Below are 19,890 nucleotides of genomic sequence, written 5' to 3'. Positions count from 1 at the left end.
TATCAGGTTGCCTGCACAGCCTGTGTTTACGCCTGCTTCCTCCTATCTGCTTCCTCTGTTCTCGTGTTCCTGTGTTCAGTTCCTCGTGTGTTTTTGAGCGTGTTCGTGGTTATTTGGGTTTACAGCAAGTCAAACTGAAATTAATCTTTTGTTTATACATCCTGCCTATGTGTCCAGTGTTTTGATCCTCATCCCTGTGTTCTTCTGTGCCTGTGTGTGCTCTCAAATGCTGACTTCTATTATAAAAGACATTAATTAGACGGAGATGGCATTAAAAAATAGTACAAATGTTACACATATATTAGTATATAGTATAAAACTGATATAAAACAATGAACAGCAAGGAGAAGGAGACTGATTGAAAAGATTGATGAGTTAACTGAGACATACTGTGCTCCACTTTCCATTTCATGCTCCACAGGTGTTCAATTATTCCTAATTGTTCTATTTGTTTCTCTCTTACAGACAGTTGCAGGCGTTTACTGGAATCATAAGCAGTGTTTTGACAATACAGACTATTGTGAAATCATCACTGGGAGAAAGTGCTGCGAGCCTCCTCTGTATGTTGGAGCACTGGTGTGTCACCCTAAAGAAGCTATCAGGAAAAACAGAACCTTGAGGAGCAAACATTCATATCTTAAGTGACACATGCAAGCAAACTTTCCTGTGCTTGTCTTCTCTAAAAATTCTGCACAATACAGTGTGCGCTTTGTGGAAGGGAACACTCCACTTTGATGTTCATATTACATATTAATTTTATCCCACAATAATTACCATAATTAACTATATGATGGAGATATATGTTAAGTTCTTCTGTGGACATCACCTCCTATAGATTCATGCTTTCTAAATAAATATGCTGCTGCTTGGTCTTACTAATGAACTAAGGACATCAAGGAGCCAACTTAAAAGCTCAAATTTAGGTTAAACGTCACTGGGAACTGCTGTCCAGTCTTAAATATGGAATCAGAAGGAAGCACAGGACTGTCCACAGCTGCACTGGTGGCCATCGCCTGCAACACCTTTGTTGCCATCCTCCTTCTCCTCCTCTGTCTAATCCTCTACCGAGCCTGCAGGGTTCCTTCTAGCCCAGAAAGGCAGCCTGTGCTGGCTCCAAGTGAAGCAGAAACCCAGCAGATGAACGAGCACAAGTACCTGTTAACCTCCTGACTGATGAAGAATGAGTCAAATGTAGCAACAAGCTATGACCTCAGCGTACTCCTCCACAGGAGAGGGAAGTGAAGGAGCACTGAGCCTGACTGCAAGCAATAACGAAGCTTGTCCTCTCCTAGTGTCAAAAAAAAAAAAAAAAAAAAAAAAAATAAAGAAATCAGCTGTCGCTCTAAAATCAGAAATGCCTCACAAAAACAGAAAGGATGAGTTGTTGTGGAGTGAGAGAACTATTTTTAAACAGCGATCACTTGTCAAATCTGTTAACTGGTTTGACAAAACACACGGGGGAGTGCCGGTGCGAATCTGTGTTTAACGCACACACAAAAAGCCTCGAGAGGAACACATGGTCACAAGGATGTCTGCAGGTTACGTACAGACTGAGAGAAAGGGGGGTTCAGTACATGAAGAATGACTAGTACTTGTTGGAGGTTTCTAAATATATATCCTCTTATTTCATATGTTGGCCTGAAAAAAAAGAGAAACAGTATGTTACTCAGAACAGGGACTTGAGCCCGTGTGGAGTCTGTGTGTGTCACTGTCACTCATAAATATCAGTGGACTGTGAGGCACAGTGCTTTTGCTATGGGTGCTGTATAAGAACTAGCGATGCTTAGTTGAAATAGCAGCCCTCATAGTGACATCTGCCTGCAGCCATGTGTGACAGGCAGCTCGCTTTGGACAGAATCACACGCTGATCACGTAAAGATCTTCAGTTTTACCAACATCCCATTGCAAATTATTAAGACTCAACCACTTCTCCACTATTACAGCTGAGATCACACGTACATCAAAAAGGAGTAAGAAAGAAAAGGTTCTCAAAATATATTCCTACTCCATGCGTGAAAATATACCTACTGCTAATATACTCCTTTTCATCATTTTCTTTTTCATATGAAACACAATATGAGTACATGGATTAAGTTTAGAGAAAGTCAGAAAACAAAGAAGTTCATATCTTTAAACATATATTAGATATTATATAAATACATAAATATATTGAGGTTGAATGAATCACTGATTAACTGATCAACAATTAATTGCCACATATTCCAGAAACTTGCTGAATATCACGTAATAATGATGCTTAAAAGTCAGTGCCCTAAGGGTGAAATCATTTTCTGGACATGCTAGCGAAGATTCAGTGAATTTATGACCTTTGTAGTAGAAGTGCTTCCACCCTTTATGCTTCCTATAACAACATAACTGTATAACTGCAGCCACATTCTCATTACTACAACACGGGCACTCTCATTTATTACACATCTGCAAACATGAGATGATCAGGCAGCGTTCTCCAACCACACTTGGAGAAATTGTAATGTAATGAATTACTCATAAGGGAGAAATTGCTGGATGTGATCACATCTAGACCCAAAGGATAAAGGAACTCTCTATGGCAGAAAGACAGAAAGAAAAAGAGCTTGGGAGACAAAGAGCAAAATGTTATTCCAGGTGAGCATTAGAGCACTGGGCGGCGCTTTACTGCAGATCATTAAGAATGAGAGGAATGAAAACAAAAAATAAAGGCAGAAACCATTCAGTAGATGGAACATTAAAAGGCTACCATCCCTGGAACGGTGCCCAGGACTATGTGTGCCAGTTGTTTGGATGTGGTCCACAAGTGCCCAGTCTAGTAGGGTAATTTATCTCCCTGTCCAATGCTGTGACTTTCCCCCTTGCTATTTAGCTTAATTAACTTGTACCATACATATGAAATGAGCTTTATACATGCCTGCAGAGGAGGTCAGACAAATCATAATGCCTGGTTAATGTGCACCAAGAACAGCAATTTCAACAACAAATATGATGTGATTATGAATAAATGATGGACATCTTAACTTAAGCTGGAAGAACACATTTTAATAAACATATACATATCGGTTTGTTGTCATGTGATGTTTACTGAATAGAGTGAACAAAATAAGTGTTTTTCATGAACGGCAATGAAACACTCTATTTGTGTTTGGCTTAGAAACCAAGGTGACCACCTTAACTTGAGTTTTGGTCTGGTTCTCTTAGCAGGCTGAGGAGCTTCTCCATTTTCGCTACCTCCACTTCTGGTCCCTTAGGCAGCTCATGACCTTTCTTGGCCTATAGACATTACACACACACACACACACACACACACACACACACACACACACACACACACACACACACACACACACACACACACACACACACACACACACACACACACACACACACACGCGTACAGATGAGAAATTACTTGACCTTATACTTACCAAGCACTGTGGGAAACCACAAACCCAGCAGGGAGTTAAAAAGGAGGGCAAGATAATAAAAGCAGACAAAAATTGAAATGGATGCAGGGTCAAAAGTAGCAGAGATTTTATGTTAGTCTATTGAATATAGTGAAATCTGCTATGGAGACACAGAGCTACTGCCTAAAGGGCAAATTCAAAGCCATCTTCCAAAGTTATGGTGAGATGACATTAAATCCTCCTGGGTGTAGTAAAGCACAGCCTCTTAAGAGCGATATAATATGGCACAGCTTTAGTTCTATTTTGCTGCAGGAGTTAATTTCACTTCTGTGAGAGGATATTTATTAGAACTTATCAAAGCTCCTCTACAATTGTTACAGGCTTTACTCATACTTAATACGGCTTTGATTTAAGAGGCCCAACAGAATAAACCTCAAAAAGCCACAGGTAAAAATAGAATGGCATGTGGGCACATTAATGAGCAGATGCAACAGTATGTATTAACCAATGATATACGTGTATCCATCTGTTACACTGTAACTACCAATCCACATTAGATATTACTTCATCCAAATCATTATATTCAATAAAAAAGGACATTTGTTGATTAGGCCATCCCCTGCAGGTATTGACTACACCCTGTTGCAAACCTCTGTGTTGCGATGAAGTTCAAGCCTTCTAAAGTGCTGTGGTATTTTAAATAAAAAAAGAGTATGAAATGATGAAAATGGAGGACTTTGTATTAAATTTATATAAAAATTATATTTAAAAAGTGTCATTTTTCAAAAACCTATGGAAATAACTATGTAATCAATTCTGAAGCGAAGCATCTCGTGTGAACTTTTCATCTTACTAAAAGAAAACAGTAAGACGTTTGACAATTTGTTTACCAACTCAAACACTGTTAATATTAAAAGCAAAAAAATGTATGTGCTGTACTATTTAACGTATCTGTATGTAGGTGGGATGCAGTGAATATTTCTAGAACTAGTCATAACTGAACATAGTGAAAAATGACAGCTGAGCAGCTAACGCCTCAATTTAACCCTGGAAAAAATATATTTGCTGTATATTTCGGTGTGGCTATTTTGACATTTGAAATAGTCAAAGGTGTTCCTCTGAAGAAAGACCATCATATCTCAAGATAATATATCTGGGCAGTGATGAGTTTTCACAGAGCAGAGTGAAAGGCTAAACTCAAAGTGAATAAAGCTTCAAAACTGATCTCAGTCATAAAGGTTTTGTCTCAAATTGAATATATCCGGATTTATTTTTCCAAATACTTATTTTTCTGGTTATTTTCCAAAAACATAAAACGGCAGACTTGTCTGTGTATAATATGAATGTGTACTAATTTTCTCCATTTACTGTAAGGCCTTCAATTTGATGTCTTCTCATTTTTTGGCAATGCTACACAAATTAGGTAGAAAACTAAATTTTAATATGGAAGTTTTATTTAAGAGGCAATAACGATAAGTCATAAAATACTTCATAATGCGACTTTTATGATCGACCCATCACTGATTTGTGGGCATGAAAGTAGGAGGCTGAGATGAGATGAACACATTCATGTTGAAAACAGCTAAACAGTGTGTTGTACTGAACATACACAGGGTCATTTGATGTTAATGGACTCACTGAGTAACACGGCAGAATCTACTGGACAGTACAACAATTGTATGTAATGCTGTCTAGTTAGTGACTGTTTATTGCTGAGATGTGCATTGCATATTTTCTATTTTGGACACTAAAAGCTGCAGTTCATTCTGGAATGTCCAAACAATGACTTAGAAACTGGGGAGAAGAGAAGAGCACTAAAAGATAACAGAAGGGTTGGACTCTTTTATAGTACTAGCGCCAAGACTATGATCTACTTTATAGAAACCCTTACAATTGGTAAGTACAACACATTGGCTAGTTTGGCTAGACCACTTTTGGGTATATTTATAGTTTTGGTAGGCTAAGATATGAATTTTACAAGATATATTATTGATAATATTAACTGTGGGTGTTACTGTCTTATACTTATTTGCTTCAGTAGCTTCCAAATTGCTCTGAGCCCTGTCACTGGTGCTGAACTGAGCAATTATTCCCCAATTGTATGCTTTAGGGCTATGGTCCTAGGTCGCTAATGAGGCAGTGTTGTGAGTGTGTGTATGTGTGTACATGCCTTATTATGCTGTACTTTTATAAACCGTGTTTATGCGGGCAGGTGAAAGGGACCTGTTTGTGTTTTGGCAATACCATGTATAATGCAGCATGCATATTACACTGGTCATTAGAATTTATTCTATTTTACATGCACCATTGTGAACAATGCACAGGAAGAATAGAGAGGCTGTAGGGCTGACTTTAAATGTGTCCTGATTAAAGTGTTGTGACTCAGCGTGCCACCCGGTTTCTTTTATGTTCAGACAGAGTGATGTGATTACTCCACAGCCCATTAACCATTAGCATAAGTGGCAACAGCGTCTTCAGGGACTTATAAATTGTGAGTTGACCAAAGTAAATTTTTGATTTATTTCATAGCTACAAGTTTAAAAATACAAAAATGAAGAGCAAAAAATACTTTTTTACTCTTCATTTTCTCCGTAATGTTTTAGCACTCTATGCCCTCACCATTTTAAAATCCCAAACTCAGAGCACAGAAAAAAAATGCTGTAAGCTTTCTTTTATATTGTAGCTTTTCATACACTCATTCATTTACTAAGAACACTACACAATGAGGCTAATTGTTAACTGGGATAAATATAAAGGGAAAAAAGCAACAAAGGCAATTAGTAATGCTAATGGAGGGTGGGGGTGGGAGAGACTTGCTATTTAGTAAAATTAGCTCGGGGTCAGGACACTGGACTGAATGAATCATTTGATTTGCTTTAATTGATGTGGAACAAGTGGAAGTCGCGAATGGTGCGGTAAGCTTGTTAAGACTCTAACCTTCGGCTTCTTGCGGAGGTTGGGAGAGAGTTTGAAGCTGGTGACATAGCCTCGGTCATCACCCACTATGATGACAGGATGGATGGGATTAAACTCGACGTGGGTCAGCTTGGTCTTCTTTTTGTCCACCACCAGCTGCTGGCAGATCGCCTCGTATTTGTTGACGCTCAGGTCAAAAACATGAACCTGAAAAAGAGGAGCGATCATACCAGTGGTACAGATTTATCAATCTTTTAATAGTTGTGACCCTCTGATTAATTGACTTACATTTCAGTGGTAGACCAAAACAACAATGTTTGTATGTGCAACAAACCCACATCTCATAAACTGAGAACAACAATAGGAAGTATTCAGATATTTCAAGTAAGTAAGGCCTGCATGTGTTTCTTCTTTGTGGTGGTGCACAGTTCTCTGCAGGGAGGCAAGACTGACCATCTGGTGAAAGGAAGGGTGTTCCTAGTAATTCAGTGAGTGTGCATTGCTGTCCACATGAGCATGTGTGTTTTGTGCACTGTGTTGGCAGGTCCAACATACCAATGAGTTTACAGCCATTGTTATCCAGAAGAAACCAGATCACAGATTTCTTTCTGTTTGAGTGCATTTTAGATGATTCCACTGCAAAGCGCAGCCCACTCCTTTTATCAGAAAGATGACTGTGCGTGGATCACTTGGATTCACACTGTCTGTGTGCATCAGTTACACACAAAGTGTCATAGTCATAATTTGTAACCAATCATCATACTCCACCAGGGCATGGTGACTTTCTGCAACCTCTTGTCACTGCAGCCATTAACTACGGTGTTTTTGCTGTTCACATTTAAGCACTAATGTAACATTAGTCATGCCTGATTGCAGGGCACAGACTACATCTGTAATTCATGCAAGAACTTGAAGCAGAGAGACATTTTACTGTGATGAATTTATACTTCTAAAGTGCCAAACCTATACTGGAGAGAACAAAGCTTTATGTAATAAGGATTTTTAATAGTTTAATAGTTTAACCACTGTAATCATTTCATTGCAGACTCGGTGGTAATGAAATCAAATGTGCAAAGGACTAAAATGCCTCAGAGCAAACTTCACTTAAGTTGCATTGACAATTACATCAATTTTTTTTTTCACTTGACCTTAACATTTGGCAATCCAGTCCAACATTTTTGATGGCAATCCAAAAGTTCCACAAAAGTTATGCTAAATAAAAAGATGCAGCAGTCTGTGTGCAAAAGGTTAACAGCAAATGCACGGGAAGCAAATATGGACTTGAAGGCTAATAATGTGCAGAGGAGTCTGGACTTTTTATTATTTCATGCTGACACTTTATTTCCCTGACAGTCGGCTCAGATGGAGAGGCAGGGACAGATAGAGCGAAGAGATATTTGTTTGCACCACACAAGTCTGTGTCATTCTTACACCTCAGCCCGCCAGGCAAGTCATTATCCTTATGAACCCATGCACACAAGCAAGTACGCATACATGCTCTCTCTCTCTCTCTCTCTCTCTCTCTCACGCACGCACGCACGCACGCACACACACACACACACACACACACACACACACACACACACACGCACACACACACACACACACACACACACACACACACACAGTGCCTGACATTTTATAGTGTGGAGACAACAGCAGCAGGTCAGGTTGTCATCAACAGTATATACACGTCAGGGAGGACACAACTCATGCTGAGTCACTCAAGGCTAATCAGACACTTGTCACAGAAAATTGCAAATGTACTGCAAGGAGACTGGTATCCTAGGGAAGATTATGCCGATTAACATCACGCGCTGAGAACCCAACAGTGAATGTGATTCTGCTGTCATTTTGTCATTCTTTAAAGTTTGAACTATTAGTGCCTGCATACTCAGTAATCATCAAATATGTAGAGCTGTTTATGCCAAAGCATCCCTAAAACCAGTCTAACCAGATCCATTCAATTTTGAGCTCAGCACACTGGGAAAAAATGGTAAATTACAATCTTGGCACTTCTGGTTTCTAAAGAACAAATATTATGTGAAATATATGCCAACTCATGAACTTAAAATGAGTTTTTTAAATGGTTAAAAATAGCCTTTGATCCAGTTTTAAAGGCTAAAATAACCAAGAATCACAAACGTTCTAGATATCTTCGTTCATAGATGTATAACTAAGATTACAAATTGTGAATTTGGTGTGAAAATGGATGGTTTCTCACGTAAATGTCTGATCAAGACTTGGGCTTGGATGTAAAATCATTTGCATAATTATGATAGTGGGCATACTACAGGGCATATTGTGACCGAATCCTGGCACTGGAGAGGACGAGACACACATGCACACACTGCCACATAAGGTGTCTCTCAAATTGCTCATCTCTCATTTCCTCCCTGTCACTCTCACTCGACTTCACACTGGCACGCTGGACAGGAAATGTGTCAGACACAACACTCTGGACTTTTATAATGTGGCGCAGGCTGTGAAGACAAACAGATGGGGACAGCTTGCAGCCATACTAAGAAAATATGTGGAGATAAGCAGCACAGCATCCAGTGAAATTACTTTTGGCTGAAATCAATAACTACTGGGAGAGCAGGAAGCGCTTTTGCTACATGAAGCTGTGTTTGAACAAACTTGATTGCCTGAGGCTAGGCCGAGGGCTTAGCCAACTGAGTCTATAACTATATTATGAGGATAATAATAAAGTGGGTGGCAGGTGGTAGCTGGTGCTGCTGTTTGTTATCTCACATGTTCAGTTTGGAAAGTGTCAAGCTTAAGACATGGGATAACTAACGTTATTGGCTTTGTCAATCTGTTTCGAACATACGTAACCTTCACATCTACCTGATGACAGCTGACAGGTTCAAATGCCATTGAATTAAAGGAAAGAAGTGCAAGTCTAAAAAGGGACTTCAGGTAAGCAGCACGTGTGGTGGCTGCAATCACAGTTTTCAGACAAGCTTTTGGTTACTGGTTGTGTTCTCATTCTCTGCAACTCTAAACTATGAATATATTATATTTCATATGTAACCACACTGTTAATCAATTAGCTTGACACAGTTGTGATATCTACATTTTTCTAGTCCTATCAATTAAGCATTTTTGATAAAGCTGAGGATAATCCACACACTGTAGTTTAGACGAGTATTTCTTGGGCCAAAACATGCAAAATCTATTAGGCTCATGCTGCGGGTTGCAAAATTTAGGAAATAATGTAGAGAGACTCTTACTGTTCCATCTGTTGTTACAGCAGCAAATACAGTGGACGAGTATGGAGACCAGGCAACATCCCCAACCGCTGCTTGTAGGTCAAAGACGAACATTGGAGTGCTGGAAAAACATCGAAACATTATATCAGAGAGGGAAATATGATTTTCAGTATACCGCATGAGACACAACATGTCTATAAAATTTAAACAAGAACACTTACTTGTTAGAGTCTACAGAGAGAAAGACTCTCAGTGTAAAGGTATGACCTGTTGCCATAAAGAACAAATTGGTTTCGTAACATAAAGCAGAACTTTATTTCTATGATCCACCTGTTTCCAGACACCGATGCCTAATCAGGGCCAGTCAGAGAAAATGTATGGACATCAAACAGAAGGTTGCTTCACACCATTTCTCCTCATTATTAACTTGTGGAACACTACCGGAAAAAAGATCATGAAATGAGATATTTCTAAGAGTTGGAACTGGGTACCTGCAGGTCTTGTTTAAATATTGAGAAGAAAGAGAGCGTGTGCATGTGTCTGTGAAAGTGAGCAAAAAGTAAGTAACACTTTTATAGGTTGTAACTTTGCTAACACGTTAAAACAATTTGCACATGCAGCATGTGGGTAACTGTTGTTTGATTTACTACGGCAGGAAGTAATATGCGTGGCTGGTGGAACTAAAAAGGATGCTCTCTCGCCATTGTTTGTAGAAGCCGTTGTAACTGATTACTTTACCTAGGTGACAGACACAATGAGTCTAAATCTGTTGTGAGTCTTCGATGCACAACATGCACATGGCTAGGTGTAGAATATGTATAAAATAAGGTGCAAATTGTTAATAAATCTGACACAGAGTCATTTATGAGATGTTTGTTTACAGCTGAATAGTACTGCACACTCCTGTAAATGAAGAGGCAGAGCTACCAGGATTCAAGGTTTTCATCCAAGTTGTTAATTACAAAAGTGCATATTTTGCAGACTTTTTATGTGATTAATAGACTTGATGCATCACATTTATATAGCGACAAGGACCTCAGTTCATTTGGGAATAGCTAATGACATCTCTGACAGTTTCACAGGATAGATGAGCCTCAGCAAAAGCAGGGCTCCCACACCTCCCACCTATGTGGTAGAGTTTACGAAAAGTTGTTTTAGCCATATCTTTTTTCTCCAGAAAACAATGTCCCTTGTATCTTTAGGGTACTTTATTGCAAATCATACTTGAAAGCCCTATCTCTAATAATGGGCTGATGATTACTATCATTATTCATTCAAGCAGCCTGTGTTGGCAAGTCGTGGGAGGCACTTTGGATTAGTCAAATAAAGTCAGGAAATGATGCTGGGCCATGATGGCTATAAGGAGGTAATAAAGACTAATATGCAATACAAAAAGCTTGTAGGACTGATAATTACCTTTTCCTTCTTCACTGAATAGACACAGATAGATATTTTTAAGCGAATTAGTAGAGTTGCTAAGGATGATGACATAAAGATTTTACTTGTACTGCTACTCTATAACTAACTGCAACATATGTTTCCTGTTAAACAAAAGAATGTCTCATATATTTTCCTTCAGCTAGAAGAAGAATGAGGATGAATGAGATTATTATCATGTCGTCTTCAGTTTCCTGCTGTTAGGCGACAGAAGTGTCACGAGGTGTGTTCTTCTGCTGCTAGCCCATCTGCATCAACTGCAAATAACTTGGTTGTGACGGGTGAGTGATTGTTTGAGTTACTGTTCGTTCTTCTGGCATCAACAAGGCATCACTTGATATTTTTCAAATTATTGTCCGTAAAGCCCAGTAGATCAGACACAGTGTGTAAAGTGTCTACAGTGCAAATGATGTCATATTTACAGCTGGTGCAAGTATCTTTCACAGTATTACTTTGTTTGAGTCTTACTTGATGGTATGGTCCCAGATTTTGACAGTCCAGTCTGAACTACAAGAGACGAAAACCTTTGGATGGAAGTAGTTCCACTTTACGGTATCCACCGCCATGCTGTGGGCATCGTAGGTCTCCAGAAACTGGCTTGAGTAAGTCTTAGAGCACTGAGAAAAGAAGGCAAAGTCTTAATTTGGGCCACATATACGGTATAAATAAAATGTAGTATTTTCATTGTCTGACATCACCAACTTCAGATACCAAAGTTTGAATAACAAGACTGTGCTGAAGGATTGTTGAATAGTCAGAAGACAACTACAAAACAACTTACTGCATTAAGTTGTTTTGTAGGTATCTAATTAAAGCCAATAATTTCAATATTTTGATTTTGTTAAAATGTAAACATTTCCTTACTCAAAAGTGGTAGTTTTAAGGATTCATATACCTGATTGGTGTCTCCAATGTACTTAACATGTGAAGAGTCTGTACCTCCATGTTTGTCAAGTTTGTCGAGATATTTCAACATGTCCATGACTTGAGCTACATTTCTAAAATGAAATTATGAAAAACCTAAAATTGAATATTTCTTTGAGAATATTTTACATATCTGGGTAGAGTTTTTCACTGACAGCTAATATAAAAAGTCTTTCAAGTACAATAGCTTGTTTTAATCTAGAGTAATAATTACTTTAGCTCAACTTTGAATTACCTTTTAGATTTTCAATGTTTGGCATTGACAGAACAGAATTTAAAAAGAGCCGAATAGCAGCAGATTTATAGACAGGACAGGTTAGACAATCTGGGATAAAACCAGCTTTATAGGGTGTTGGTAAAACTGTTGAATTTCTGAGCGCTGGTAGATTGTTTGTTGACCTGCAGCTAAGTGAAAGATTTGTAATCTGTCCTCTTCTGGGGCTCTGCACCTTTGAAGCTTGAGGAGACAGAACATATTTTATCATACAGGCCATGTTTTTTTTTTGGCAAGTCTGCAAAGAGAGGAAGGTGAGAAACATGGTGTACAGACCAAAATGTAGAGGATATAATTATGTATGTACTTATTGTTCGTGTTATAATTTGTAAAAAAAATTCAATCAAGTCAAAGTACAACACAGCCAGCTAGTACATTAAATTAATGGCTGGTTTTACTTATGGATCAGGATCAAACTCAGGATCAAATGTTAATAATTTATTATCATAAATAATTTGATTTTACAATGCTGTCTTCTGAACAACATGGGAACAAGCCTGTGTGAGTAATTACAGAGAAATGACAAATTATCCTCATACATGATCACACTGCATTCTCTTTATGGCAATGTGAGATACTTCCCACTATGTTAATTTTCATTAACTTTTGCTCTTTGCATTAATATCTAAAGTGTTTAAACAGTTCTGTGCTAATAAATGAATATCAGGGTCCAGGAAAACTGAAAAAACAGTTTCAAACTGAGAAAACATTTTACTGATGTCCTAAAACTGTGGTTCCAAGCCAAAAAATGTTCATCTCCCACCTTCAGGGTTATGGGTTTTGAAATTATCGCATTCACAAGATTTTCAAAAAAGGTGACCTCTGACCTCTCAAACTCATAATTTTTAGTAGATGCACCTATGATATCAGTTTGAAGCTCCGACATTATGTCACCTTGTTCTCAAGTTATCACATTCACAAACTTAGGTGTCCACGCCACCTGCCCGCCTGGTGGGGTGATGACAATACTCCATCAGCCTTTTACGGGCAATGGGTAGAAACCTTTGAAACCAAAGTTAAACTGAATAAAATTATAATGAGAAAGATTGCATCAGAAAACTTGTATTTATTTTCCCTACAAAAATCAACAAGAATCATTCATTTAATTTATTTAACACTATATTTTTCACCTGGATGACTGACCACCTGCAGTGGTTTATACCCCTGCCAGTGGAGCTCACCTCACATTCGGGGGGCAAATGTCCTATAGCAACCAAACCATGCAGGGGAACAGCATAGAGGACAGAGGAAAGAGGCAGTTAGCCCAAAACTACTTAAACTGTCTGAAGAGGACAGAGAGCCTCTTCTTAAGGAGAGACATTAACTGCTTAAAATTAAGTCTATGAAGTTCCCAAATCGTCACAAAACAAATTGCATGTTCAAATGTCTAGTTGTTTACTCCTGAGCACCAAGTGTACCAAGAACAAAATGAGAAACCATCCTTCAGAACAGATAGGGGCAGATGGTGTAAAGCCATGATTATCCTTAAGAGTTGTACAGACAGACAACAGCAAGATAAACTAAATTACCGCAACCTTTGATCAGAATGATAGCAGGGTGTAGCACGTATTACAATACCTTAGAATGCCTTCATCTATGCATATAAACTTTGTTTAGCAATAAAGTTTATAATCTGATTTTCATATGAATTATAATGTATGCATTATAGACGCACACAGCTATAATGTGTACGTTTACTGATTCATACCTAATGAAAACCACTGCTATGGCTCTTTAAAATAGTTAAATGAGCTGAATAATTCTAAAGCTATTTTGTCAGTTTTAGGTTAATATCTGTGTCTGAATCTGCTTTGTGGTAAGAACTGAACAATTTTATAGTAATAGGTGTTACTTTTATGGTCAATGTAACAATACGCAATTTCCAAAGCATGGTGTTTCTAAACAATAACCATGCAAAAAGGTGATGCTTTGTAGTTAATATGTAACCCTTTTAACATAAAAACCAAGGGACTGCCATAAAAGATTAATGTTAATAAGAATATATTTATTTTTATTCGTTACAAAACATAATACACTGATTATTATTAATATGGCGGTTAGATGGAAATTTGATTTTTACCTCTTATTATCTTGAAGTAGTTTTACTGAAACATGTTATGTGGGTTGTAAAATGGAGAATTGCCCTTTTCTAGTTTTCATCGCAACCTTTTTCCAGACCGTTGTTTACTAGCTTGTGCGCCCATCAACACCTCTCCAGTAACTGTGACCAAAGTCCTTCTCTGGTGTGATTCTGGTGAGAATCTGGAAGGAAGTGTCATTTTCATTCAACAATCATTATCTTGGAGCACTGACAAGGTTGGCACGCACACAGCTCTCTAAACAATGTTTTAAGCAGGTCACATTTACCAGTGAACAAAATCTGGCCTTTTTCTTGGATTTAGCCATGTGGCTACAAAACCTGCATGAAATCCTTGATACATACCTTGTGTATTTTTCCCTCCTCTGTTCCAACTAGGAACATGTAGTCAATCTGTTTGTGGAAGTCGAATGATGTACCAGACGCTGTGAAAAAAGAACGTTAAGGACCTTATTTAGACACGTTATTACAGACACCACCCTGATATACCAGACTGAAAGAATGTTGCATTCTTTTACCATCAATACAGTAACAACTATATTTGAGTGAAGCTTTACCAATGCTGGGAGCCTGTGCACCTTCTGTGCCCTCAGAAACTGCACCATTCAGTGTCAGTCTGATGATGTCTGTGAAAACCAGCTCATTCTGCAATCATGTAAACACACAGTGATTCTTCCTTAGATTTAAACAAATACAAAAGCCAAAGCAAACTGCTTTTGTGCAGTGCACATGAGAAATTTGAACCTAATTTGAGTGCAAGCTACAGATATAATACGGCAACAAAATGTATATCTCCTCGGCTAACCTTGACGAGTGTCCAGGACACAACTCGGCCATCAGACGACACAGAATAGAAATTGTGGTTGTTGTCCATATCATCACTCTGCCAGCGGACCTAGAAAAAAAAGTACACTGTATTGGGTTGCAGTAGCATGAATGACATGAGTGAAAGTAGGCTGTTCTTAGTGCTATTTTCAGCTCTCAAAATGGCAAAATGCATAAGTGGACACAAAGTAAGCAAAGATGTGACAGAAATTAGACTGAACAGTGCACACATCCTGAATTTCTGTCACCCTATCCACCACTGTCATGCCATCCACTCGCACCTGCCAGACAGGATCTGTGTGCTTGCCAGTCTTGGCTGTACTCTTGTAAACAGGCTCCTGTCCCTCCTCCTTCAAGCTGTAGACAGCCACACAGCCATCGTAGAAGCCCACTGCCACCAGGTGGGAATGCTGTGCATGAATGTCGAGGCACATGACACCAGAACTGGTGGGGTAGATGTACTCTGGGAAGGCAGGGTTTTTCAGCGAGTAGAAGAGAAGCATGCCACATCCCTGTCTACTGAAGTTGTCTGGCCAAGAGAGGGACACAAGTGAGTGGTTTGCAAAAAAAGATAGATTATTAATTTACAGCATTTGTTTAAAAAAGAAAGAAAACACAATTTAGATAAATTTAAGTTGTCTAAGACGGTGACAGATGAGGTGCTTACTAACAGCTCTCTGCCTTTGAACTTACATGATCCCAATCCCACAGCAAAAAGGTCCTGATATTTATTATTCCTGTTAAGGACAGGTGACTCAGTATCATGCCAGCAGAGGAAACAAACAATCATTGAAATCCAGTCATCTCTCTGAGGTAACGTTCTAGAGCCAGTGAGTCAACCTACCAGCAGAGGGCAGTGACAGACAGTGTCTTGGCTTTGTCATATTGAAACTTCCACAAGGGGAGAAGGGTTCCCTCCTGCTCCCTAAACTCATCAGAGGCATCCTCAAAGTATTTAAAATCTGAAACGGTATAGAAGGAGAGAAATTAGAGGAGAAGAAAAGAGATGAGAATGTCCTTGCTTGATTATGAAATCAGGCTGTAGTTCATTGTTCTTTATCTGTTATGTACAATAACAAAACAAACCTTGTGCTATGTCATCAAATGTATTCTGACTGATCGTTCGTTCAAGGATCTTTGATGCCATGGTCCATTTGGTGACATCTTCACTCTATAACAGAAATGTGACATTACACTGGATGAAAACATTGCAAAAGCATGCAATAAACAATAAACATGACTATTATGAGAACATAAAAATTATGGTGTCATTTAGTGATTTTGTTTTATGAGTAGCTCAGTGAAAACCCTTAGTAATGCATTAATATGGTGTTATATACATGGTTTGTATGGCAGCAAGATAAAGCAACTTTTGTCTGCTCCTTTATTCCCAAAGGGTTACCGTGGCAGCGGATGCCCTTCCTGAAAAAATCCCTAAGGACCTTGTGTCACCTCCCAGATTTTTTGATTGTTAAATGAATGTGTAAACCATATTAAATGTAAATGTGCTAAAATACAAATATTAGATGCATGTTGAGTTTAGGCTGTAAAGTTTTTCAGTCGTCAACTTACCTGAGTCTCCATCAGCATCACCTTTTTGCTTTTGCCATTATCTTTTTGTGAGTGCATGCCTTTCTGCTTCTCTTTGTTTTTCTCTTGTTTCTGCAGCTCCTGCACGTATGCATCATAGATCTCCCACTGCCAATAACAGAGTTATTAGCATCAAATGATAGGGGAACAAATATTCGCTGATGCTCAACAGAGAGAAAACAAATGTGGCCTAAACATATCCTTTGATCACATCAGGGAATCCAGTACCTGATTAGCAGTAGCAGAGAAGCTGCTTCGTGGAGGAGGTTCAGTCTGGCAGATTCTATCCTGCAAGGAAATTAAGAATGACTTCACTGAAACTTTTGAGTTTATGTTAATCTCTCTATCTACTCATTGAAACTGTTTTTAATGCACTTTATTATTAAAAGCAAATACTTCAACCATTGCACAAAATACTGGCTTTGCCTCTCCTACCTACCCTCATTGGATTATTGAGAGTCTGAGAGGCTCGATTACTGAAGTTAAACTGGTTAGTCACTTTTGGCTCTTTCTTGTTGATTCTGGAGACAGCACTGTCTGGTCTGTCCTCATCGGCAGCTTCCTCCACATCCCCTCCATCCACTATAGGATTAACCTGTGGAAAACCAACAAACAGATATTTGTAGTGCAAGTCAAACTTTGACTAATTTACGCTTTAAAGAGTTAAGTTTAGGAAAAGATTTATTTTATAAAAAATTTTCACCGAGGCTTCTGCTTTCTCCTCTTCAGACTCTGCTGTGGCATCAACTGTTGCAATCTCTAGACACATAAAAAAAATCTATTATATCTCTGATATCTCACTATTGGGATCTCACTTTTTGCGAAACAGGGTATTTCTCACATTTTATGTTGCAAGGCAAAAGCGACACCTTGAGGCATCAAGTGTCAACTACAACAGAGGGGAAAATATAACACTACAGGCAACAAAAACAAATTCTGAGAATAAATCATTAGTTTTTGGGTTTGTTTCTTTTTTTGACTACAGAGTGAAAGCAACCGTCATTTCTTTATATTTTGTTTTTCAATGAGCCAGACTTTCTCATAAGTTTTTAAAGTGGTTTTAAGCAATATTTTCCAAAATAGGTATGAGCTAAAAACTTGCCATATCTCAGCATAGTGTGCAGTGTGTCCTTAAAAAAATCAGAGAAAACTGGACAAGTGGAAAGTGTCAAGAAGCCATTTTAACAACACAAGGGAACTGGGGAGCAACTTATACAAGAACTGCATTAAAAATCAGTGGAAACAGGTTTTATAGAGTAATGAATCCCAGTTTTAAAGTTTTTGGTGACATCGTCAACACTATGTATGGAGGAAGTCCATTACTATACTGTACTAAATACAGTATTGTTTTTACTACAGCTACTACTACTACTGCTATATTTACTATATGTATATAATGTATTTCCATTTCCTTTTCAATAAATGTTCAATTAATGTCTTTTCCCCCTTGCAAAATATAAAGAAATACAGGGTGGTTAAAGACTTTTTGACTTATCTTATACATCATATATATAAAGTAGAGCAAAATCTATACATATTATCCTCTGTTGTAGGATGTTTCAGTAAATACCTTGAGCTAAGCCTTCCTTGACTCTAAGTTTACGAGCCTCTTCAGAGTCTTGATGCACAAGGCTGCCCTCTAAAACACAGTGAACCGCCATCTGATCCACAACATTGATAGGCTTGTAGGAACGCTCCTGAGAGAAACGAAATGTGCTTGTTTAGTCTGGTTATAAATTAAAAGAGAGAGGAGAAGCGAATGCATGGGGACTACCTGCATAGATTGTATCAAATTATTTGAGATGAAACAAATAACACTTGCGGCAAACAAGTTATTCTTATGCTAAACGTAAGAGGCTCACAGTGAAGCAATCATCAGTCTACAGTCCACATCTTAATCTGTATTTTGTATACTTTCATTGCATCTATAAACAGTGATTTTGATTTTTCCATCTGGATCTAGCTTCTTTACCTTGACGCTGTAGCGGACAATATTTTGAGGGGCGTGTGGGTTGTTTGCAGTCAGAATCCTTGTGATGTCCTCCTTCAGTTCCTATTCATTATCAACATAGAGAGATCCTTAACACAAGGACAATTAATTTAATTATAGCTAACAATTTTAATATAGGCACTGAATGATAAAGAACAGCATCAAAGTCTGCGCAAATTTCTTCAGTTCAGCCCACATGGTTGTCTTAAACCTGAGAAATTAGTATTTCCATCCTTCTCTTACAGCCTCAGTAAGCTCCATCTGATCTGGAGGCCTCACAAGGGCTTTCCCCTGAGACCACTCCTCCCATCCAGTCCCCGTCTCCACAGCCTCTTCCTCATCCTGTAACGTTGCATAGAGAAGACATTTATGAATAAAAATCACATTATGTTATGATATAGTATATTCATCACTCTTCTCTTTCCGTCACCCAAACGCCAAAACCTATCCAATAAACACACCCACCTTTTTCTTAGTGGCAGCTTTCGTTGACTTTGCTCCAGGTACCTTCTGAACGTTTGACCCCTGTGCGAAAATAACCAACAATCAGCTATACGGTGGGTTATATTACAGTAGGTCCTTAACAATTGCTTTACTTATCCGTGAAGCTACACCATGAATATTCTAGTTAGCTAATTCAGGCCAGCTAAACTGAGCTGACGTTTACCTTCCTTGCAAACGCTGCGTTGTTGTTAGGCACCGGCATTTTCAATTTGATTTTTAAAGCTAGTTTAGAAAGTTCGAAAGAAAAAAGGGAAAAACAAAACAAAATTAAACTAGTTAAAAGCTAAAAAAAAAAAAGAATAGAAAAGAAAGAAAGAACAAGGGGCTGTCTGCTCGTAGCCTGCTGCTGTATATAGGTTGTCAAGACAACCAGTTTTGGTTGGCGCAGAGCCGGAGACTGCTGGATGTGTTCAGTCCCTCAGACAACACTTGAACATTTTTATTAGTGAACTATTTTAGCAGTATTATTCTAATTTTATCAGCTAAAGGAAAAAAAAAGTGGTCTGAATGCTTTTGAAATAATTATACTAAATAAGGAGAGTTTATTATGGAAAGGAAACAAGTGTATTTTTATATTAAATTAAAAAAAAAAAATCAAACAAACACCCTTCCCCCTCCAAAATCCCCCCAAAACAAAACAAAAAACACAAAAACGCACGTATGCTTGCCTTTGCAATTCTAACTGAAAAAACGAATTTGGTTCACGGCGCAGTTCCAGT

General features: G+C 38.3%; 1 protein-coding gene across 1 annotated transcript; it reads right to left on the bottom strand.

Annotated features, from left to right (window-relative positions):
• Positions 1-2,395: 2,395 nt before the first annotated feature.
• dnai1.2 (dynein, axonemal, intermediate chain 1, paralog 2) lies at positions 2,396-19,789 on the bottom strand. The gene is made up of 20 exons (XM_085273471.1): positions 19,335-19,789; positions 19,133-19,192; positions 18,911-19,009; positions 18,650-18,730; positions 18,248-18,374; positions 17,381-17,436; positions 17,117-17,272; positions 16,906-16,965; positions 16,660-16,785; positions 16,174-16,258; positions 15,932-16,049; positions 15,781-15,824; positions 15,369-15,616; positions 15,068-15,157; positions 14,820-14,907; positions 14,608-14,687; positions 11,435-11,583; positions 9,551-9,650; positions 6,336-6,521; positions 2,396-3,264 (listed from the first exon to the last, which is right to left on the bottom strand). The coding sequence occupies exons 1-20, from the start codon at positions 19,371-19,373 to the stop codon at positions 3,163-3,165; spliced, it is 2,094 nt and encodes a 697-aa protein (XP_085129597.1). The 5' UTR covers positions 19,374-19,789; the 3' UTR covers positions 2,396-3,162.
• Between the last annotated feature and the right edge of the window lie 101 nt (positions 19,790-19,890).

The sequence above is a fragment of the Mchenga conophoros genome, linkage group LG5 (genome assembly GCF_057382185.1).
Source record: "Mchenga conophoros isolate Kocher_MC1m ecotype Shallow Benthic linkage group LG5, M_conophoros_male_GT1.1, whole genome shotgun sequence".
Lineage (NCBI taxonomy): Eukaryota > Metazoa > Chordata > Actinopteri > Cichliformes > Cichlidae > Mchenga > Mchenga conophoros.
This window is presented reverse-complemented; position numbering and strand designations above follow the sequence as displayed.

Excerpts from the sequence above, each read along its gene's own strand:
- dnai1.2 (XM_085273471.1), bottom strand. The coding sequence starts at position 19,373 with ATGCCGGTGCCTAACAACAACGCAGCGTTTGCAAGGAAG. Across the intron at positions 16,966-17,116 it reads CTCTCAATAATCCAATGAGG|GATAGAATCTGCCAGACTGA; the intron begins GTAGGTAGGAGA and ends ATTTCCTTGCAG. Across the intron at positions 15,825-15,931 it reads TCTGTCACTGCCCTCTGCTG|GAATAATAAATATCAGGACC; the intron begins GTAGGTTGACTC and ends TGTCCTTAACAG.